Source organism: Silurus aristotelis (genome assembly GCF_946808225.1).
Source record: "Silurus aristotelis genome assembly, chromosome: 4".
Lineage (NCBI taxonomy): Eukaryota > Metazoa > Chordata > Actinopteri > Siluriformes > Siluridae > Silurus > Silurus aristotelis.
This window is the reverse complement of record NC_139577.1, coordinates 19,894,725-19,918,642: the sequence shown is the minus strand read 5'-3', so window position 1 is coordinate 19,918,642 and position 23,918 is coordinate 19,894,725. Positions and strand designations below refer to the sequence as shown.

General features: G+C 38.0%; 2 protein-coding genes and 1 pseudogene across 3 annotated transcripts in view; 2 read left to right on the top strand and 1 right to left on the bottom strand.

Annotated features, from left to right (window-relative positions):
• The window catches only part of LOC310724763, a 50,827-nt pseudogene extending 37,968 nt beyond the window's left edge, over positions 1-12,859 (top strand). Inside the window, exons 13-15 of the transcript XR_014538343.1 lie at positions 2,922-3,024; positions 7,016-7,177; positions 9,131-12,859. The product of XR_014538343.1 is annotated as an uncharacterized misc_RNA (transcript). The remainder of the gene's footprint in view (positions 1-2,921; positions 3,025-7,015; positions 7,178-9,130) is intronic.
• Positions 12,860-13,478: 619 nt separating this feature from the next.
• Positions 13,479-15,983, bottom strand: cyp17a1 (cytochrome P450, family 17, subfamily A, polypeptide 1). Its single transcript, XM_083539431.1, has 8 exons — positions 15,610-15,983; positions 15,330-15,468; positions 14,962-15,191; positions 14,777-14,863; positions 14,485-14,694; positions 14,146-14,315; positions 13,937-14,040; positions 13,479-13,840 (listed from the first exon to the last, which is right to left on the bottom strand). Exons 1-8 carry the CDS (start codon positions 15,919-15,921, stop codon positions 13,548-13,550), a joined length of 1,545 nt encoding a protein of 514 aa, XP_083395557.1. The 5' UTR covers positions 15,922-15,983; the 3' UTR covers positions 13,479-13,547.
• Positions 15,984-20,681: 4,698 nt separating this feature from the next.
• On the top strand, positions 20,682-22,469 carry borcs7 (BLOC-1 related complex subunit 7). Its single transcript, XM_083539462.1, has 5 exons — positions 20,682-20,847; positions 21,114-21,176; positions 21,304-21,347; positions 21,470-21,490; positions 21,599-22,469. Exons 1-5 carry the CDS (start codon positions 20,716-20,718, stop codon positions 21,648-21,650), a joined length of 312 nt encoding a protein of 103 aa, XP_083395588.1. The 5' UTR covers positions 20,682-20,715; the 3' UTR covers positions 21,651-22,469.
• Positions 22,470-23,918: the final 1,449 nt, after the last annotated feature.

Sequence of the window (23,918 nt, the reverse complement as noted above, 5' to 3'; positions counted from 1 at the left end):
AGACAATATAGACAGTATTAAATAGGGATACAGTGTATATGACAGATCAGTAATGTACATAAAGTGTGAGAGTACATAAAGTGTGAACACTGAACTGAAAGAATGAACTGGATTACTGACTACACACCTAGCCTCCTCACCCTACATCACTTCCTGACCTCACTTATACACCTCTGTTTAAATAGGCAAATGTTCTCAGCCATAATCCTGATTCGCAGAAGAGTGTTTGTTAGTAAAACAGAAAGCCAATTTTTTTTTACTAGTTGGTACACTAGTAAAAACTGTCACTCTTGTTTTTTTACATTTTAGTTTTAACCAACGTTTAAGTGATCGATGTTTTGATCAAAGTAGGACCAAATATTATTTTAAGATAGGGCAAAAGAGGAAAAGAGTACACAGTGGTAAACAAGCCATTGTTCAAGCATATAGATTGTGAGCTTAATGTTTCTTAAATTGACCTAGACAACCGAGTTCAGAACTCGCAGCTTGGAAAATTAGCGGGTTCTCACTTGTAACATAACTAACAGCAAGTTGCGGATTATTTTAAAATTCGTGGAAATCCGCAGCGCGACTGAATGACCAGGAAATGATAGGAATAACAGTTTAAACTATGTTTTTACACATTATTGTATTAAAGTGATATGATGTCCAGATGAATTGACTAAGGTACCATAGGGGCTGCGGGCGGTGCGTCCAATATTTGCAGATTTTCAAACTTGGAGCGTAACCCCCGCGAGTGCCCCGGGACCACTTTACTGCAAGGATGATCATGTCCACCTAATTTACTTGATTTGAATTTTGTTGACACCTACCCAGTAAACCCATATGTGCTTTTTGAAAATCCAATTTTGGAGATTTCCCAGGGGTTATTATATTCTCTACTCTTCTAGGGATGTTATCCAATAGCTTTTGGAACATGGCTTTGAAGATTTGTGCTCATTCTCCATAAGAGCAATAGTTAGGTCATTCAGTAATGTCAGGAGTAAGGTGAGGAGGTTTGTTGTGTAGTCAGCGTTTCACTGAGGTCAGGGCTCTGTACAGGCCACCTGAGATCTTCCAGCTTTCTGGATCTTGTTTGTTTACAGAATTATTGTCATTGTCGAACATGTTTGAGCCATTTAGTTGTAGTGAAAAAAAATTGTAATGCTACAGCATACAAAGAAATCATTCTTAAACATTTGTGTGCTTTAAACTTTGTGGCAACAGTTTGGGGAACCACATACTTTCGAATTTAGTTTCACTTCAGAAACATATTACAGATCACAGTTCAAAAGAACTATGTACATACAGATGCCATTAAGACGACCACTAGTGTTATATAGTGTTGTCCTTTGCGCCATTGAGCCTGGCAGTTGTACCGTCCAAAAAAGACAATGTCTCTGAAGTGTGAAAGCCAAGTAAAAGTTGTGAGAGTGGATGGTTCTATCCATAACCTCAAAATAGTCTTTTTGGCAGTGCTTGCAGCGGATATGGTCCTTTTTTGATAAGCATTTAACTGGAGAAAGGAATTGTCTCACAAAAGAAAAAGCAGCGGATCTCTAAGGTATATCTAAATACAGGAAGGGAACCAAATACTTTTGTGAATGTATTGTATTTTTGGGTACTTAATGTGACTCAGGATAACAGAGTAAATCAAAGTGGTAGCTCTAAATTCACTCAGTTGCAACTTCTGGGCCCATGTGCAAGACCCTTAACTTTCAACTGCTCAGTTGTAAGTTGCTCTGTTTAGGGGTGTCCACTAAATGCGATATAAATATACTATAAAATTAGTTTTTCACTAATATTTAGAGCTCATTGCCAAACTTTCTGCTATTAACTTAGTAAACTACAAATTTACCGGGTCTAATTATTGGTAATTTCTCATTAGTGTCAGTAGATGTTTCTGTCCGATAGAACAGCACAGAGATGTGAATTGATAGCATGATAATGAATCGGTGGAAGAGTTGACCTTGCGTCACAAGTTTTAGGTCAACCTTTGACATTTAGTTTGTATGTGCTAGAAATGGAACATTACCAAAAATGGACTAAAATAATAGAAATAAACAAGGATATGCACCAGGATCTGCTTGATATAAGACAGCCATTTTATTATTACAATAAGTAACATATGGATGATATAAAGCTTGAAACATCTTGAATATAGCAAGGGTACATATTTTGTCTGTCTGTGTGTGTGATCCGTGCGTCTCATAGACTGACAGGGAGAGGCAACACTCTCATCCTGTTTACTTGCATTCCCTGGCATGGATCGCTGCATTCTAAATGCGTGTGTGTGTGTGTGTGTGTGTGTGTGTGTGTGTGTGTGTGTGTGTGTGTGTGTCCGTCCCCGCACATGCTTAACTTAAAACCAGCCATCAGACTTTGAGTACTATGTGTAGCTGCAGAATAGCCTGGACTTGACCATCCTTGTGTGTCTAACTGTGTCTCTATGCTAAGCTTCATGCTCTCAGGAATACAGTATGCCTTTTCATACACGTCTCTACTAGGTAATTCCCAGCCAGAACTGCAATGTCCCAGTTAGTGTTATTTTAGCTGGTACATGATGATCCTTGTGTAATTATGCAGATTATTTTTCTCTGGTGTTATGATGGTCTTGGGTGTGATGACTGTCCTTGAAGATAATTCAGCCAAATAATAGTGACTATTTCATGCATCTCTGAGCTCCTGATCATTGTGTTTATTTCAAGCAGAAATGCTTTTTAAGGACAGCGGGTCCTCACTGCAAAAATGCTAATGAAACATGTTTCCAAATCATTTATTCTCGTTGCTTTACATGCTGTAAATTGTCCCAGCGATTAACTTCTTGTATATAAGTTTTATTTGCATTCTCTTTGTTATAATGCCAGAAACTAATTTTAAGGTATTAAGACTGTTTTTTTTTTTTGTTGTTGTTGTTTTTTTCCCCTCAAATTGTTTTGCAGGGCAAGCTGCTGTGCGTTGGTGTGAACAACCAGACACATATCTGTGAGACAGGACACTGCTGTGGAGAGAATCAGTGCTGCAGTTATTACTATGAGCTGTGGTGTAAGTACTACTATTGCTTCCTTACTTGTTTACAGTCAGGTGAGTCTATGGTAACTGTAAAGTACATAGTTTGAGTGATGTCATGTAAGTGTAGTGTACAGGCTTTGGTCATGTTTGCACAAGCAGTGCACCCAGCCCAGTGTGTTTAACTCAGGATTCCTTTATACTACAAGGGATTTTCTAGGATAGCCATTAGCATACACCATGAAATCTTATGGATGACTGTATGTATACTCATACGTTTGATTTAAATGATTTTTGAGAACAACTTGGAACAGAATAGAATAACAATAAAGTCTGTCAGTATCTTTTAACAAGCTTTAAATAGCTGTGAATGATTTGCATTGTTGTCACTGGTGATTCTCCACAGAATATCTGTTATAATAATTAAGCTTTTTTTTTTTTTTTTTTTTTTTTTTTTTTTTACAAAAATGATTATAACATGCTGCTTGGTTATTTACTATTTACTGCATGACTTCATATAGAGCAAATCAAGTCACAACTCCCATTTAATAACAGTTGTATAATTCTAGTCATGCAACATGATGCCTGTCTGAGGTCAGCCTCCCCTCTCAGCATGATATCATTATTTATTCCTGATATGGAAGTTTAAAGCTGCTCTAAATCTAAGAACTTTTGTTTTTCGGTTTCTATTTAGAATCTACATTTTACACTCTGAGAATGCAGGATATGACATTGTATTACTATACTGAACCATGTCTATAAGTTATTTACACTGTTAAAGAGTTGGATTCTCAGCTGAACATGGTCAAAGTAAAAATAAAATAAAAGCACTTTGGATGTATGATGTATTTGGAGTATTTCTGTGCCAAATATACACCTTCCAGGTTCGTATGGGTTTTTTTTGTTTGTTTGTTTTTGTTTTTTGTTTGTTTGTTTTTGTTTTATTGAGTATGGCTTTTCATGACGTCATGACAGGCAGATTTCCTCTTCACCCAGAAAGAGCGTAGACACAGCAACCAGAGCAAGAGCACGCCAATCAACATGCTTCAATCGGTTACGGAATTCAGCGGTGATGCTGCACAGGGCTTGCTTTAGAAAAATGTTTCAAAGAATGCGTCTTGGGATATGCGTGAAGGATGACTTTGTTCAGAACTTACCATATACACACATCCTGCTGTAGTCATTGTTGCTGCTGTTTTTCTTGATGTTCAGTTTCAGGCTCAGGATCCGATTCCTGATTAAACATGTCTGGCTGGATCTGATTGTTAACCATAGTGAATTTAACAAACATTTTTGTTCCTGTTTTAGATATAGCAATCTTACAGCTTGCATACAATCGCTACCCAAAAAAGCTGTGCATGCGCGTGACTTTAGATCCGCCCACGACACACCTTTAGGGCCCCTGCCCTAAATGAGACTGGTGAAACTGTGTGTTATGTCCCTTTTAAGGGTATTTGATTCATTCCAATCATACATACATATTGAAGCATCTAAATTATTTGCATAACTGATTCATATATATATATATAACATGTTTTAGTGTAGATTTCACATACATTCGGTGGGCACATGACATGGCTTGAGTGGACAACTATGAAAAACACTGTAGAAACTTGGTCATGTCCCAAGGGGTTCTTATACATTTTTCGCTAATGTACTGCTAAACTGGACCATGGCTACCTAACCTTAGCATCTGTACACTGACTGTAGCACAAGGTTTACTTCTTTGGAAGTGACACTGAGCATGTGTCACTAACGATCTTATGTAGGAGGATGCAGCATGCTTTGATTCGACTCCCTCTGACATTTGTTGCTCAGTGCCATTCACACCCCCGGCAAACATGCAGTATTATCAGATTACAGCAGAGACTGGGATATCGCACAGACTCATCTCTGTGATAATTATGGCATATCATCTTCTGAGTCAAAGGCTACACTTTGTTGTTTTTCAACTAGCAGCTAATACAGCTGGTCCAGACGGACTTGTCCCAGTGTAATTCAATCAGGTCAAGTTCCTGTAAACAGAAGCATTGAGCCTCTCTATTTGGAGAAGTAGAGACCACACACCCGAAATGACTGCACTTTATTGGGACAACGTTTCACATGCATGGATCTCATGATGTCATTGACCTACACTAGCTTTTCCACTGGCTAGCAAGAATTCCTGCTTAAAGTGAAACACATTCTCTTCCACTGATTTAATATTGTCATTAGTGCAGTAACGAAGTAAATGTATTTAGTTACTGTATTTAAGTAGCTTTTCTGTGTATCTGTACTTTACTGAAGTATTTCCATCCGGGGAGTTTTTTACTTCACTCCATCTCAAAGTCAAATATCTTACTTTTTACTTAACTACATTTTGTGAAATCAGTTTTTTATTTTTTTTATTTATGAGTGGATAAAAACTTAACTGGTCAATCACGCAGCAAGCCACTAATCAGGAAAGATCACACGCCCTGTTTTGATTGCCGCTTTGTGGTATCTACTTAGCACAAACATACAGTTCAGCATCTGTTCAACAACAAGCATAACATTGGACATTGGAGTCTTTTTACATCAACTAAGTTAAGCAAGAGTCTTGTGACAAAAAAAGACGATAGAACATTATAGCCATAATAAAGCATAGTACTTTAAATACTTAAGTACATTTAAAGGCAAATACTTTTAATCAAGTGAAAGGTTGAATGGAGAACTTTTACTGGAGTAATAATTTACGTTATCTGAAGTAAATGGTTTGTGTACTTGGTCCTCCACTGGATATTAGATGTGTATCAAATCTTATTCAATCTTATTCGATGTGTCCCTTGTTATGGAATCACCACCATATGAAGCTATTGCATTTGTCTTAGTCTTTAGGGACTTTTATGGTGAGTTAATCTGTCCCTCTATACTAAGGCAATCCAAAAAAATGCAGTGTATAGTAAGTGTTAAATATTGGCTACTTCATATGGTGAACAGTCATGCTAATATAATGTCAGCTGCTGAACTTGGATTCAGGAGACTCTCCTGTGTTCCTTAGAAGAAATTAAGATGAGGGGAGTTTTTCGGGTGGAATTTTGTTTGTTTGGTACAATTTTTAACAACCCATTATCATTCTTGCTGCCCTCATTACAATATCTTACCCTGTCCATTTCTGGCAATATTTCTTTGCATCAAACTGCATTTAAAGTTATATTGCACTGAATAGGTAAAAACAGTCTTGTGTGTTTACTTTTTAAACAGCTTGAAAAAATTTTTTTTCTTTTCTCAGTATTGTAGTGATGTATGCAATAACCGAAAATATTCAGATTTAAAAGTAGAAAGAGAGAAAGAACATGGCAGCTTGTATTTGATGGAAAGGTCGATCCACTTATCTGGTGTAAATGAACAGGAATTTTTTTTTCCTTCCTCAGCAAAACTTGTGTGCAAGAATCTGTGTATGTGCCAGTACCATAATTGAAAGGCTTTTCAATATAGAGGGTAATAAGTTCAAATTGGTGCTCAATCCTAAAACCAATAAAATTGTAGATATGGTTCCTATCAGAAAGCACTTACCTTGTTTAATTAAGCTGTTTGTCTTGCTATGCCTTGGCTTACTCATTTACCTTTTGCACCCAACTATATTATTTTAATATTATTTAGGTTTATACCACAGTGCTGTTGAATTTTCAAGTCAGAAGGTCTGGATTGAATGGCTATAAGCCTGCGAGCTTTAAAAGTGATTTTTAAGTAATGTTACAGGCAGATCTAGCATGCTCATTTTTATGTTCTATGAACAGCTCATTCATAGGATCATGAAAGGTTGTCTGTGTCTAATAACAAGTTAAATCTAGGATGTTTCAATATGAAAGTTAAAACAGTCATTGATGTAGTGAAGTTTTTTGAATATTTATGGAAACAGTCTCACATATCAGAACTGTAGTCATTAATAACCTATTGTTAATAGCGGACACTCCATAACATTGAAATGTAACCAAAATGGGTTAATGCAGTTAGCGATTGTACAGTAGTACATATAAAATAAAAGCCTATTCATCTCTATTTTTAGGGTTCTGGCTGGTTTGGACCGTCATAATCATCCTAAGCTGCTGCTGTGTTTGCCATCATCGCCGCACCAAGCATCGCCTGCAACAACAACAGCGGCAGCACGAGATCAACCTCATTGCATACAGAGAGGTTCACAACTACACCTCACTGCCCTTCTACTTCAGTGAGTAACCTGATAATTACTACTACAAACACTGTATACAGTGCAACCTCGTATACTCGCGGGGGTTACGTTCTACGAGGTTTTGACTCTCCTTTTGATGGTTTCTTTTTCAAGGGGAATTGTACATGTACTGTACTGAAAACTCAACAAAAAGTTATAATTTCTTGTCATACATTTTTTTATTTACTATTTTAAATGAATAATACAATAATGAAATAGTTTTTCAAACATTTTTATGTTATTTATTAGTACAAACTCTGTTTTGAAATGTTACTCCGAACTTTTGAGCCACTTGCGGCTTCTCGCGAACCATCAGATTTTACGCGAGTTACACTTAGACCAGTTCCAAATAATAAGTCGTGGAACTGTACCATATACTAAGGAATTAAAAACTATGTGAAGCAAGGATGATCCAAATATATTATGCATTTTATATTATATTTAAGATAACTAAGTGATCTGTGAGTAACTTTGCAAGCCAAAAAAAACAACAACAACAACAACTATGAGTTTTGCACTAATGACAATGCATAACTAGTTTGTAGTTGTTGTTTTTTTTAGTACTGAAAATGACAAAAACAGTCACTTTTTGGCATTCAGAACAGACATTTTGTGGCCTTATTTTCGGTGTTCTCTAAATAATGATGGGTAGCCGAGCACAAAGATATGTTTACATAGTATGTGAATAAATTAAGACAGTGATTACAGTAGATGTACCAGTTGACATCACAATCTGGCTCTTATTCGACTGTTACATAAAAACCACACATTAGTAATATTCAGAAACTTAAAGAGAATGCAGTAAAGTGTGCAGTAGGAACGACAGACTGGTTCAGGGTGAAGGTTGGATTGCATCAAGGATCGGCCGTGAGCCCTTTCCTGTGTGCAGTGGTAATGGACAAGTTGACGGACGAGGTCAGACAGGAGTCTCCCTGGACTATGATGTTTGCGGATGATATTGTGATTTGTGGTGAGAGTAGTGAGCAGGTTGAGAAGAGCCTGGAGAGGTGGAGGTACATGCTGGAGGGAAGGGGAATGAAAGTCAGTACGAGTAAGACAGAGTACATGTGTGTGAATGACCGGGAGGGCAGTGGAGTGGTGCGGTTACAGGGAGAAGAGGTGGAGAAGGTGAAGGAGTTCAGGTACCTGGGGGGTCAACAGTGCAAAGTAATGAAGAGTGTGTTAGAGAAGTAAAGAAAAGAGTGCAGGCAGGGTGGAGTGGGTTGAGAAGAGTGACAGGAGTAATTTGTGATAGAAGAGTATCTGCAAAAATGAAAGGGAAAGTTTATAGGACTGTGGTGAGACCTGCGATGTTGTATGGATTAGAGACAGTGGCATTGAGTAAAAAACAGGAGGTGGAGCTGAAGGTAGCAGAGCTGAAGTTGTTAAGGTTTTCGTTGGGAGTGATGAGGATAGACAGGATTAGAAATGAGTTTATTAGAGGGACAGCCCATGTAGGATGTTTTGGTGACGAGGTGAGGGAGGTGAGATTGAGATGGTTTGGACATGTGCAGAGAAGGGACATGAGTTATATTGGTAGGAGAATGCTGAGGATGGAGCCACCAGGTAGGAGGAAAAGAGGAAGGCCAAGGAGGAGGTTCATGGATGTGGTGAGGGAAGACATGCAGGTAGTTGGGTTGAAAGAGGCAGATGTAGAGGACAGGGTGGTATGGAGATGGATGATCCGCTGTGGCGACCCCTAATGGGAGCAGCCGAAAGAACAAGAAGAAGAAGAAGAACAAAAAGAGAAACTTAAAGAGAATGTATTCTAAAATTGTGTTTTTGTGATGTTTTAATGAAATTTGTTACTAGTTACTAAGTTACTAAGCTATAAGTTTTTGGTGATCAGTTTAAATGTGTATATATAAATAGGCAGGTATAAGAATGCATTAGTTGGGACAATTTAAGAAAATGTTACTTGAAACCTTTCTTATTCATAATTTTGATTTCCAGGGTTCTTGCCTAGCTACCTCTTACCTGCATATGAAGAGGTGGAAAACAGACCCCCGACTCCACCTCCACCCTATAGTGCCCCTCAGCCAGGTCAAGGCACAGATTTAGTCAGTCCTGAGCAAGGTGATGAGCTGCGCCCATCGCTACAGACAGGCTCCCCAGCCACTGCATCAGACACCAATTCCACTGTGCACTGCATCGAAGAGACAGATCGGCATTCTGCTCATAGGTCGGCATGTGATGCGCACAAACCCTATCTGAGCTTTGAGGAGGATGACCAGCAGCAACAGGTTGCATCTGCCACTTCACCCGAGATAACTAAGACTGGCAAAGAGCCCTCAAAATCTGGAGATCAAGTGCTTGATAGTTGTCCCGAGAGCAAGGAAAAGACATTGGGGCGCCATAGACGCTTTACCGGAGACTCAGGAATTGAAATGTGTGTATGTAGCCGTGGGCCAGGGGAAGGAGAGGATGAGGATGAGATGAAGGAGCTTACTGGACTTCTGGACAGGGAGGACTTCTGTGATAGTTGTAATCCCCATAATGATAGCCTTCAAGGGCCAGTGGATGAGGAGCAGGGCTTTGCAGGCCCAGAGAGGAGCAGTGAGCACAGGGAGCCACCCCTCCAGCGTCTCCCTATCAGCCTTCATTTACACACCATTAACGAACAGGAAGCTCCTCAGCAAGGAAATAGTGCAGATCCACAAAGCTAAACACCACCGTGTACTGAAGTGACTCTCTCTGGTTTGCTGTCTCCCTTTACTTTCTTACTGTACTGTTGCTTTGGCTGTGTGTTGGAAGAGTGAATGTTATGCAGTGTTGTTAGATTCATCGAAGAATCCAGCCAAGACATTTTTAAAGACAGACTGCGATTGATGACACTGCAAAAGAAAATTCATTTGCTATTCTTGTAACCTTTGCTTACCACTCAGAAGGTTTGTCAATTTAATTTCCACTTGTTGCACATAATAATGGTCATTGCTCATGGCTGATAAACAAGGGGTTTAAAAAACTGATGCCAATATTTACACTCTGGTTGATGATGAGGCTGCTGTTGAAAGTTGTTTGTTTGTTTGACCGGGTAAGTCAGTGTAAATGTTAAACCGGAATTAATATATTTAAACCCCAAATACACGCAGATTTCTTTTTGACATTCAGTCGGTCACCCCCTTAAGTAAGATTTTCCTAAAGTTAGACAAAGCCACTCCACAGTTTTCAGAACTGACAATGGAAACTGGCTGCTATGTGTATACACAAGATGTTTGTTTGTTAGTTTGTTTTAATTTGCCCCAATATACAAGTCTATCACTGTCATTGGTATCATGCTTTATGAAGGGTTACTCTATTTCTCCAGCACTGTCAACCTAATTTTTATGTACCATTTGGCCAAATATATTTGGACACCTGATTGTAACACCCACATGTGGTTCTTCACCAAACTGATGTTACAAATTGTGAAGGACACAGTTGTATAGGAATCAGTTTCCCTTTAATGCAGCTAAGGTATCTAATCCCCTTTCTTTATGACAGAATGTACCAGATGGTCTTAATTGACCTCAGTGCCTCGGAAAAAGGAAAATCCTGACTTACTTGTCCAAAAATCTAGTGTAACTTGCCCACTCTTATATGCAAAGGGACATCGTGAGTGCAGGTATTTTCAATCCAATCAAGCAGAAGCCACATCAGATTTCATTTTACTTAGTTGCTCTTGGTCTAAAGTTATAGCTGCTTCTTGGTTTGAATAAAAATTTAAAATAAAAAAAAAGACATCCCTGATTTATTGGAAAGTCTTCGAAGAAGAGTGAAGGGTATTAGCAACTAACAGCAAATGGTTTTACAATGTGTAAATATGGGTGGTCAAGTGCCCACAGTCTATTGGCCATGTAGTGTATATATTTATTAAATAGGCAATCTAAATAGATCTTTGCTATTTAAAAAAAAAAAAAAAAGATCACACCTAACAAGGAAGTTAAAGAGGTATAACAAATTTGATATTTGGAATATCAATATTTAACTATGCTTCTTAATTTTTATGCACTACATAAATTGAAGGAAAATATGAGAACAGTCTATAGTGTAGCCTCTATCAATTTCTCTTAGTTAATGCATATTTTGTTTTCCCTATTTGAAAAACACTGTAGGAAGTTAAAAATTCTGTAACAATGCAATGGTTGCCAAGTAAAGCTTTATTGTTATGGATTACATTAATAGGTATATTTGATCTTTATTTGGGTGGCTTTATGTTTCTTGTGCACATTTATGCGCACATATGTGGCTTTGCATTTTTTGATTAAATAATACATCGTAAAGAATCTAAAATTAACACAGTAAGTCAACAATAGAGGTTGGCATTAGTTGAGATTTGATTTGAATAATAATTAAAAAAAAAGAATATACTGTTATTTTCTGGTAACATGATTTGCTTATTTTGGTGCTTTTGTTGTTTGTTTCATTTGTCTTAATGGAATATTTAGGAAGGTGTCTTCTGAAAATCAGACATTTTAAGAGTTCTCCATACACAGTTTCTAGCAAAATGGAGTTGTAATGGTACTGATCCGGTAATATATTGCAAATATAGGTTTTTTTTGTTTTTTGCAGTTTGTCTGTGTAAAGGTGCTATAAACAGCAGTTTAAAGGGTGTACACCATCTTTATTTAATTGTAGCCCATCCACATACAGGAACTTTTGGCTTTGAAGCCCCTAGATGTCACTCACCATTTGGTGTTCAAATAATTTTGGGGTTTTCTTTCTTTCGAGGTTGTAATGAGGATATTTTTATTTTTTTTTTCCACTGTGGCAATAGAGACTGCTCAGAGCCGCTCCACTGCATTCCTACACTGTGTGTGTGTGTGTGTGTGTGTGTGTGTGTGTGTGTGTGTGTGTGTGTGTGTGTGTGTGTGTGTGTGTGTGTGTGTGTGTGTGGGTTTATATATGTTTGTGTCTGTGTGTCTGTGTGTGTATGAGAGAGAGAGAGAGAGAGAGAGAGAGAGAGAAAAGCAATTTACAGTCGAGGTAGTGTGTTTATTTGACCTTTGGTTTGAATAATCAGTAAGGCTTCCAGCGATACAGGGTGTTTAGATAGTGTTCAGTTCAAAGGGCACACGTTGGCCTCAGAGATAGTGCCAGGCGAGGGTGTCTGAATAAGTGGAGGACAAACATCTTAAGCAAACATTATACATCCGACACTGTAGCTTCCTTCTCAAACAGAGTTTGACTTGTTAAAAATTTTAAGCTGTAATTTCCTTGTTCTCAAGTCCTTTATATTCTAAAGCATTGAAGCATTCATGTGCCATTCATGTGCACTTGTTCCTCCTTTTTTTTTTTTTTTTTAAGTTGTTGATGCTTTAACTGTAAAGAGTTATGTACTCATGTGTTCTTTTCATTTTCTCATTTCATTTTTAGACCAAAAATGCACATTGTTTAAAAAGAGGAAATCAAAAATTGTTGATTGTTGCAGTATGACCTTTTGTGGGTTTTTGGCCTCAGTAAGATGTCATTGCACTGTTCTAAATCGATGCAGTTTAGCTCGAAGGTGACGAAGGCTTAAGAAGCCAATTGCTAATTAAGTTTAGCTCTGACATGAGACTTGGTACTATATTTTAGTTTTGTATCTGTAGTTCCCTTTTTATAAAACTGCATTTTCTGCTATGGGTAACATTTTGTATAAACCCTCAACCAAATGAGTATCAAATGATGTACATTATGAATAAAAAAAAAATATTAAATGCCATATATTGTTTTGTGATAACTGTTTACTCATGGTTATATTCTCTGAATTTAGACAAAAATGGAAAACAGGCCATTGATGCAAAAGAAATAAAACATGCTGTTCATATTGTGTAAAGAATGAAATGTAAAGCCACACCATGATATTGGCTTGTAATTAATAGCAGATTGGCTAATTTTTTTCCTCTACTAAACATGATTGAGCATAAAAGGATTACAGTATAATGCATTGATTGCACACATTATCTTTGTCATTTTAGCCCAAGAAAAAACACAAGCACTAAAATATCAATATAATACCTGCCTATATATCAAAATAATACCTATAATACCTAATAACTGCTTATTTTTAACAAAAACAAACAAAAAACTTTTTAATTATTACACTACATCCATGTCTTATTAGCACTCATACCTGGGTACAAACATTTAAGAGCTTTTAAGAGTAATTCCATGCATTAGTAGTGGGTTCATGTGTTTTTGCGGTTCCCTGAAAATAGAGATGCATTTTTTGTCTCACCTGCCCAAAGTTAATACAACTAGTGAGCACCATGAGCACATCAATTGCTTAGTAGTGAACTGAACACAAGGATTGAGAGGTATCTATTAAAAACCAAATCTCTCTTTTTCAAATTTTTTACTAGCAAATGTTTGAAAGTAGTCTGAGTATAAAATGAAAATGATTGACATATTAGCCAGATTCAGACTCTTGGCTCTGTAGCTTCTTTTCCCAGCCTGTCCTAAGCCTAGCAATGACTTTATATTTCTGCGGTTGAAGAACAACTCCAAATTTGCCCAGCAGCTCGGGCAAAGGCTGACCAGCAGGCACCTCCAGAGTGAACCGCTGCAGAATCCATGACAGGAAGAGGAAGAGCTCCAACTTGGCCAGAGCTTCACCGAGACACACACGTACTCCAGCACCAAATGGTAAATAACTGAGTGATGGACAGCACAGACTGTTGCCTTCCTCATTCAGGAACCGTTCTGGGGGTAAAATAATGAGTGTCATGTAGGCTTTTCATCCCCCAAGCATTTTGTCTCTGAATTAAATATAACAGATCGTTCTGAGTTTTTACTTACCTGGGTTAAATAGCGCTGGGTTTTTCCACTCTTTTTCATCGTGGTGCAAAGACCACAAATTGACTATGACTCGTGTGCCTTTCTGTACAGCATACTCTCCTATACTGTAACACAGCAGGAAGAACTCAAAATATATATAGATGCATATCTGAGTTGCAACATGTTTCACCTGGTTGAAATAAAATGCTCTAATAAAAGTGATCTATTACTTAGAGTCTGATTGAGCAACGTGCGGGATGAGAAGTGGTGAGACTGGACGGATTCTGAGCACTTCTCTGATGGTGGCCTCCAGGTAGGGCAGATTTCCTCTGTCATTAATCTGGGGGTGCCTGTCCATCCCAATCTTCATGTCCAACTCGTCCTGAATCTTTTTCTGAACCTAGAAACCATACACATGGAACACAATATGTCCATGTTATTAATTAATTTCTCATTGGAACCTGTATGGTGCATGCTACTGACGCTATATTAGTAATGGCTAAAAGAAGATTTTATCAATATTTGGAATTTCATGATGAATTACACATAATGGGGAAATAACCAGTTACCTGGGGATGATGTATCAGATAAAGAATGGACCACTTCAGCACAGTGGTTGTTGTCTCCACTCCAGCACCAAAAATATCCCCTACAGTCATGAGTAGATGGTCGTCAGAAAGACCAACATCTTGGGTGCTTGTGTTGTTATTCTCCGAGCTGTGCTTGGCATGCAGTAGGGCATCCAACAGGTCTCGCTGGATGTTATCACTAAAGTCTGCCTGCAGATGGAGACAAATCTCCGGTAAGGCATAGTGACTACACCAAAACGTGACTATAAGTTATTTGAAGATCGATGTTTACCTTGTGTTCATCATATTTCTTCTGAAGGAGTTTGTCTCTAATGGCGACGCAACGCCTTAGAATTCTGAGGTCTTCATTTGGAAAGAGCTACCAAAAGAAAACCAAAAACAACAACAACAACAATCATTGGTTTGATATTTTGATGTGAAGTGTATGGTATATGCATTAGTGAGTTATATGTTCACCTGCAGCCATGGAAAGATATCCACCAGACTGTCCTTGGCAACTGTATCCACAATTCCTTGGCTGTACTGTAGCATAGATTCAAACTCAGGATCTCCACGTTTATACGAGGAGTTAAAACAGAGGGTGCACACTACATTAGTGACAGCACGGGTCAGCTCTGGGGCCAGGTCTACTGCACAGCTCTGCATGTTAGTCAGGATTTCACACATAGAGCTCGCCTCTCGGCAAACTAGGAGGAATAAAATCAAAAGATGATGAGTGTTGTAACTTGACATATTTCTTAAGAATATCACCGTTTCCTATTGTTTGAAGGGATTGTTGGCTTTGAAGGTTTACTGATTCGGGTGTCTGTATGATTTTCACTTACTTATTTTCTCAATGGATGTTGTTCCCTCTCCAAACATGCACAGAGCTCCATGTACGATTTTTCGATGAAACCTCCACGTGGCACTATAGTCAGCAAACGCTATGTCTTTCCCATCTCGTGTCAAAATGTCTGTTGTCACCTTGAGAAGAGATGTTTACTTGTTTATTAAATGGCTTAATGGATAGTTTCACACAATGCAGACTCTCCACCATGTCCAAAATGAACAAAATGGAAGAAATCTTTGTGCTTGGAATCTCAAACTGATAAAAAGGTTACTTACAGTGTGGGGTCTTCCTGCAAATATTTTTCCTTTCTTAAGGAGGACCTCTCTTGCATGATGATAATTGTTGACGATGATAATTTTATGGGAGCCCATCATAAGTGAATAAATATCTCCATATTTCTTCTGCAGTTGTTGAAACAAAATATGTGGTGGACTGTCGCTCCTTAGGCTCAGAAGACTCCCAATAATTGGGAGAGAAGGAAGGTTTGGAGGAGTTCTGTTATCCACCAAAAAGCCATGGATTTTCCTTAGATAAAGCGCGACTGTAAGTACTGCAGCGAATACACAAAAACAAAAAAGCCATGCCATCTTTACGTATTAAGTAATTTCAATTGGACCTACATCCAGGCACTCCACAGGCTGTGAGAAAGTTTACAATGGTATTTTATATGCCTTCTTCAATGTCACCTCCTTGACCTCCAAATATTTTCACCTCGGCTATCTTTAACAGTCAATGTCAGTTTCAACTTAAAGTAGCAGCACGTATACATGTACTCACAGTAAGTTTTTTTTTTTTATTAGTTTTTTTATTAGTTTTGCTGTGCATCATTTTACAAAATGAAAATGTCAATTTTGTGTGCATAATGAACATTTCATACAGATAGATTGATTGATGAATAGATAGATAGACATTCAATCAGACATTGTTTACACTGCAAAAATTATGGCAAGTAAAAATAACTAAAATATAGTTACACTTATCTACATTTTCTATTATAACATTACAATGAACCAAATATAACCAAATATTAAACCTTTCTCTATTTTTTGCACATTACATTTTTGTTTCTGTTGGCAGATAAATGTGGTTCTTTATAAAAGAAAAAAAAAGAAAAAAGAATAAATGGTTTTAATGAGCAGCATTGCCTCCCAAATAATTTTATATTATACAAATTATTTTTAATTAATACAAAAAAATAAATGTCTAGCAATAGGAATTAGAATAAAAAAAAAACAATTAAGAACAGATATTAATTTAGAGAGAAAGGAAAGAGAAAGAGAGGCTAGTGAATAAAAGACTGTTATATTAGTTTCTAGCTGATATAAATGAATTTATGTTGCACATGTTCTGTATGAATTTATCTTGCACATGTTCTGTAACACTGTTTTGATTTTTTCCTATAAAATTTAATTTAATTGCTTACATAATGTATACTGTACATTATATATTAAAATTGTATGCAACAGCCAAAAGCATTACTTTAAACTGTTTCATCATAATTTCTGCCTATTTGTTGGATTTCTGTTTGAACAACATCAACATTTCAAAGTATAACAAATACTTTACTTGCTAGCACAAAGCACTTTACTGGCTAGCACTTGACTGGCTAGTTCAAAGGAAAAACACAGGCCGAGCTGGTAAAGCTGGAACACCATCTTTGTCTGTTGTTAAGTGCTGGGAGAAAGTAAGGAGTTGAATGACCAGTACTACTTTCCGTATAATAAACACCTTTAAAGTGTTAAAAGAATTTAGATTGGGGTTCATATTCAGACTTTAAATTGGTGCATGATGTTTTGTTCTTGCTCTAGTGGTTAATCCATTCAAATTCAATTGAGCAGCAACACTGACCAAGTTCAGTTGATTTTGGTCACGATGAGACAGTTTTGCATATTGCTGCTTATTGCCTTGGTTAATGATATTGAATCACTACGCAGATCTTAGTAATGCATTTTAATTAGACAGTATCTCACAAAAGTCTAAACTTTAGGGACACTAAAAAGAAATAAAACTTGGATATATTTTAGAATAGTCAATGTGCAGCTTGTTTTACATCACAGATGTACTGTCCTCTGATAATAACTCACCATACAGCCATTATTGTCTAAATAACTGGCATCAAAAGTGAGTACACCATAAGTGAACATGTCAAACCTGTGTCCAAAGTGTCAGTATTTTGCATGAGCACTATTGTTATCTAGCACTGCCTTAATGCTGGGAATGAAATTCACCAGAGATGCACAGGTTGCTGCTGGGATCCTCTTCCACACCTCTATAATGACATAACGGGGGTGCTGGGTGTTAGATACAATTGTGTTTCTCCACCTCAATAGGGTTCAGGTCTGGAGACATACTTGGCCACTCCATCACCTTCAAGTTCAGCTCCCTCAGCAAGTCAGTTGTCATCTTGTGTATTTGGGGTTGTTATTATGTTGAAAAACTGCCGTTTGTCCCATTTTCTAAAAGGAATTGCATCATGCTCTGCTTCAAAATATCACAGTACATATTTTTTCCTGAATGAACCACAGCTCCCCAGTACCAGCAGCACTCATGCAGCTCATAACCATGATACTACCACCACCATGGTTGACTGTAGGCAGGACACAATTTTATCAGTACTTCTGACCAGGGTGTTGCCACACATTCTGGACACCATCTGAACAATACAAGTTTATCTTTATCAAAGGAAATTGTTCCAGTAATTCATGCTCTTGGACAGGGTGTCTTCAGCAGACTGTTTAAAGGCTTTCCTGTAAGCTAGCTTTCAGTATAGGTTTCCTACTGAGATTACTGCCATGCAAACCAACTTGCTACAGTGTGTGACATATGGTCTGAGCACTGACAAGGGGACCTTCTGTTTCTGCAACCTCTTAAGCAATGCTGGCAGAACACGTGTTTGTTTTTTTAAGCAGTTTCTGCACCGTACAGCATGAGGACAACTTTTTTGATGGACCCTTGTGGGGCCTGTTCCGATTGAAACCCGTTTTGGAAAACCTCTGTATGACCCTGGCAACTGTACTGTAACTCAGTTTCAGGGTGTTACTGATCTTCTTATAGCCTAAGCTCTTTGTGGAGAGCAACAATACTTATTCTCAAATCCTCAGAGAGTATTTGCCATGAGGTGCCATGTTGAACATCCAGTGGGCAGTATGAGAAAATTGTACTTAAAGCATCAAATTTTAACTGCTCTAGCAGACAAAATCATGAAAATGAGGAATAGGACATGTGGCTTTGCATGGGATTTTATCACTTAGGGTGTACTTACTTTTGTTGCCAGCTATTTTGACAATAATTGCTGTATATTGAGTCATTTTAATCTGTACTGCTATACAAGCTGCACATTGACTACTCTAAAATATATGCAAGTTTTATTTCTCTAGTATTGTACTCACTTTTGTGAGATGCTGTATATTCACATGCTATATAATGATTCTACCCATTTTAAGAAGAAGGAGGGTCATAGGGTGGCGTATAAGAGTGGAGGAAGGTGCACACAGGTGGACTATGTTCTATGTAGGAAATGCAACCTGAAGGAGATTGGAGACTGTAAGGTGTTGGCAGGGGGCAGTATAGCTAGACAGCATCGGATGTTTGTAGGATTGTTTTGCAGGTGAAGAAGAAGAGGAGGAGAGTGAGACCTGAAAGAAGAATACAGAGTACAAGGTGATGCGGCAGCAGGTAAAGAGGGATGGGGCAACAGCCAAGGAAAAGGCATATGTCTGAGGAATGGAGAAGGAGTGTGCTGGTACTGATCTTTAAGAATAAGGGAGATGTGCAGACCTGCAGTAACTACAGGAGAATTAAGTTGATCAGTCACACCATGAAGTTGTGGGAAAGAGTTGTGGAAGCCTGGCTGAGAGAAGAGGTGACCATCTGTGAGCAGCAGTATGGTTTCATGCCAAGGAAGAGCACCAAAGACGCATTATTTGCTTTGAGAATGTTGATGGAGAAGTATAGAGAAGGTCAGAAGGAGTTGCATTGTGTGTTTGTGGATTTAGAGAAAGGGTGTAGAGAGAGGAGTTGTGGTATTGTATGAGGAAGTCAGGTGTGTCAGAGAATTATGTGAGGGAGGTGCAGGACATGTATGAGGACAGTGTGACAGCAGTGAAGTGTGCAGTAGGAGTGACAGATTGGTTTTAGGTGAAGTTTGGACTGCATCAAGGTTCGGCTCTGAGCCCTTTCTTGTTTGCAGTGGTGATGGACAGCTTGACAGACAAGGTCAGACAGGAGTCTCCATAGACCATAATGTTTGCGGATGATATTGTTATTTGTGGTGAGAGTAGTGAGTGGGTTGAGAATAACCTGGAGAGGTGGAGGTATGCGCTGGAGAGAAGGGGAATGAAAGTCAGTAGGAGTAAAACAGATTACATGTGTGTGAATGAAAGGGAGGGCAGTGGAGTGGTGCGGTTGCAGGGAGAAGAGGTGGAGAAGGTGGAGGAGTTCAGGTACCTGGGGTCAACAGTGCAAAGTAATGGAGAGTGTGTTAGAGAAGTGAAGAAAAGAGTGCAGGCAGGGTGGAGTGGGTGGAGAAGAGTGGCAGAAGTGATTTGTGATAGAAGGGTATCTGCAAGAGTGAAAGGGAATGTTTATAGGACTGTGGTGAGACCTGCGATGTTGTATGGTTTAGAGACAGTGGCATTGAGCAAAAGACAGGAGGTGGAGCTGGAGGTAGCAGAGCTGAAGATGTTAAGGTTTTCATTGGGAGTGAAGAGGATGGAATGGACAAGATTAGAAATGAGTTTATTAGAGGAACAGCGCATGTAGGACGTTTTGGAGACAAGGTGAGGGAAGCTCGATTGAGATGGTTTGGACATGTGCAGAGGAGGAACATGGGGTATATCGATAGGAGAATGCTGAGGATGAAGCCACCAGGAGGGAGGAAAAGAGGAAGGCCAAAGAGGAGGTTTATGGATGTGGTGAGGGAAGACATGCAGGTGGTTGGGGTGAAAGAGGCAGATGTAGAGAACAGGGGGGGTTATGGAAACGGATGATCCGCTGTGGCGACCCCTAATGGGAGAAGCCGAAAGAAGAAGAAGAAGAAGTCTCACTGACGTCAATTGTCCAGTCATCTTGCGCACAACTCTCACCCAGTGACGCATCAAGGCAAATAAACCTTGATATAAAATAATGAGATTATAAATAGTCTTATTAGTACAACAAGAACTAAAAAAGACTCAGTATGTGCAGGAAAGTTGAAAGTAAAAAAGTGTATTGTACAAATAAAGTTGTTTATTTATTTGTAATTTTTTTTATTTATAAGCTCACTCGTTTTTATTTATAAATATATCATTTATATACAAATGTAGTGGGTTTTATAATAACTCCTCGGGGTGTACGGCAGATTTGTCAGGTTTGTCCCTCGAGGTGCTCCGTAGTTTTCTGTCATGGCTTCCTCAGAACCGCATCCTCGGTTTGGTCAGTCTGTGAAAGGTTTATTGTCTGATAAAGTCGGTTCTTGCAGTGGAGATGTAATTGCTCTTACACGCCAGGTATTAAAAGGATCTCGCAGCCAAGAGGTAACTGTTAATCCTGTGCTAAAACCGGAATTTTTTTAAAGCCAGTCAACGAGCGCTCTCCGATCATAGATAGCATAACATTAGCATGCAATAACTTTCGAGATTAGAGCTCATATCTGACTCCAGTGTGATTTGCATTACAAGTAAACTCTAATAGGCAAATCTGTGACTGGAAATGAGAAATGTATCTCACGAGTTACTAATTAATTCACACACATATATTAATGATATATATATTTTTTTATATATCTGCTGTGATTATTTAGCTGCTCGGGCAGGCAGCAAGAAATATGGTTGTCCAAGAAGATGCTATTCTGCATTCTGAGGATGTAAGACTCTTTTTTTTTCTTGGTATATAACCAATAAATGTTGAAGCGTATATAAAAATGCTTTGTCAAATTCGTAAAGAGAAAGTCAGATAGACATGAACACGGTTTTTGTTTTTGTGTGTTACAGAGTCTTAGGAAAATGTCCATAATTACTACTCATTTGCAATACCAGTGAGTATAATGACACTGCTTCTGATCTAAATGTTTTGGAAACACCCTGATTGCAGACAGTGTGTTTCAAATATACAGCTGGAGTCTAAACAATCATGCCTATGTTGTTTTCTTTGCTTTAGGCAAGAAGCCATCCAGAAGAAGTAAGTCAAAACAGAAATACTGTTGATGGTTGTTATGGTGGTTTCATCTGTCATTCAGTGTCAAAACAAGCAGTGATGATAACTGTCTGTCCTTTGTCCTCTTAACAGCATGGAGCACTCCAGAAACCTTCAGGACCAGCTTCGGCACTTGCTAAAATAATGCACTGCTACGCAAGCTATGCTATTGACACGTTCCACTCTGACTTTGGCTTGTTCCTCACACCTTGTTGCGCTCCGAGTGCACGTGTGCTTCGATTTCCCTCTCAATAACCCTCATGACCTTGAGGTAACAGCTCATGTATAGGATTGATTTGTATATTGTTGCTTTTTTTTATGTCAGTGTTAGTTGAACTTGCTTTTTGCAAAAACAACAAAAAAACGCACACAGCTTACAGTTTTTGCACGTAAATGTATTGTCTTTATTTTAATGATTACATTTGTCTTTGTATGAACATTTCTCCATGTTTGAGTGAAATCACATGTCCTGTGCAGGAATGCCAGCTGAATGTAAAATAAAGCCTCACACACATTTAATATCAGTAGCACTTCATCAAGGTCAAACAGATGTCTGTCCTAGAGCATAGCCTTGATTATTACTCCCAGGAAGCTTTGAAGTACACTTCAGGGTTTTCACTTATCTCTGTACATGCATTTAGACACAACCAGCTTTGTGCAAAAAAAAAAGTAAAGAACACTCTTTAAAAGATTTAGTGTATAAATATTGGTAGAAATGTATCATCTTCACATTTATCATCAAATCTAGCCTATATTACAGCTGTAATATTGAGTTTTGTAGTATTACAAATTTTTATACAAAATGTTGTTCAAGCTGTTTTGGTCTCTTAATGCTTGTAAAAAAAAAGCCTTAAGATAATGAAAAGAATGTCGTGTGACCTTGTAAAACTAGGAGTAAAGGAAAAATAATGGTGTAGTTCATGTAGATAGTTGCTGGATTGAAGGTTGCGATTGCTTTTCTTAAGCCCATTGCAACAACATGCCGTATGTCTTTGTCTAATGGTTGTACATTTCTGGCTGCGCATTTTAAAAATATTACACCGAAATCTTGTAAACCCCAATTTTTATTACAAGCAATAAAAATTTTGTTTTGAACAACTTTACACTTTTTAGCAGGTACATTGTCATATCCCACCCAGAGTGGGGTTAATAGTTATATTCTCAATAGTCTTCTAAAAAATTGTATGTACATTTATGATTAAGTAAGAGGTGCTTTGGCTGCATTTTTAAAACTTCGAACTTGATGCCCGCTGGTAAAAGGGAAATAGTTTCTGAAGAACTCTTAACAATTTCACATTCAAGAAAACAGCATAACAACAAGGAAATTTGGAAAAAGTAATAGACTGAAAATATTTTTGTATACCAGCTCATCTAGCTTGGCGTGTTATTTGTTAACCCAAGATACAAAGCTTATTATTACTTATTTCAGCATGCAGAGTGCAGGCTTTCAAATTTCACTGTCTTTTTCTTCTGTTGTTGCCCAGAACTGGCATGTTAGCTACGGTTTGCATTATAGCTTGAGTAGTGTGGCACACGCATGGGATAGGGTATAGGGATAACATTTCTCAGGTTAGCGCATGTGAAGGGCAGCTGATAATTTTGTTTAAAATTACAAAATGTTTAACAGTTAATACTACCTTAGTTAAAACCTGTTGATGCCCCAAAGAGACTCTCCCAGTTCTGAGAATCCATCTTTATCAGTCCTCAAGTTTCATCAGAGAGAGAGAACTTTATGCCAGGTAATGCTGTGGAGAGATAAAAGAAAGTTGGTCCTATCTGTTTGGACAGGAATTACATAACCCTGCTTCAGACTTATGTAAGTAACGTTCATTTATTCTGGAACCATTTGTTTTTTAAGCATTAAAAAAATAAAACATTTACATATTATGATTGATGTTTGGAACACTTGTCTGCAACTTGGTAAAAATGGACAGGGCTGAGTTTTAGAGATTTCCTTATGGTCTGAAACTTCCTCTGCTGGCATCGCTTTACTCCTGATACCGCACATCTACCAAGGATATTTAATAGCGTTATGTTTAATGGATTTGGCTCCATCTACAGACAAACATTGCACAATGGACTTTTTTTAAGTAAATATTTTTACAGCAGTGATTTGAAACATTCCTCAGGACTTGTTGCACTATATATGTATAAACTACATGCACAGTTTTTTCCGGATCTGCCTCACCTCTTTTACTTGTAATATGATAAAAAAAAAAAGATCTTGATAAATGATTCTTGTTTCTAGATTGTGAAATGAAACTTGAAACAACTCCATCCCAGTACTTGTTTGCTTATTCTTGGGGCTCTATTTAAATTGCATTAAACACCTTACCTATACAGTCATGTTATGAGACACACTGCTCTGAGTAACACTGAATGTTATTTCTGGTCACTTTCAATATCTGCGCTA

Bases quoted from the DNA above. Each gene is read 5' to 3' on its own strand.
- cyp17a1 (XM_083539431.1), bottom strand. From the start codon at position 15,921: ATGGCATGGCTTTTTTGTTTTTGTGTATTCGCTGCAGTACTTACAGTC. The intron at 15,469-15,609 runs GTAAGTAACCTT...TCTCTTCTCAAG, and splicing joins TTGCAGGAAGACCCCACACT to GTGACAACAGACATTTTGAC. The intron at 14,864-14,961 runs GTGAACATATAA...TTCTTTTGGTAG, and splicing joins ATATCTTTCCATGGCTGCAG to CTCTTTCCAAATGAAGACCT.
- borcs7 (XM_083539462.1), top strand. From the start codon at position 20,716: ATGGCTTCCTCAGAACCGCATCCTCGGTTTGGTCAGTCTGTGAAAGGT. The intron at 20,848-21,113 runs GTAACTGTTAAT...GTGATTATTTAG, and splicing joins AAGGATCTCGCAGCCAAGAG to CTGCTCGGGCAGGCAGCAAG. The intron at 21,177-21,303 runs GTAAGACTCTTT...TGTGTGTTACAG, and splicing joins CTATTCTGCATTCTGAGGAT to AGTCTTAGGAAAATGTCCAT.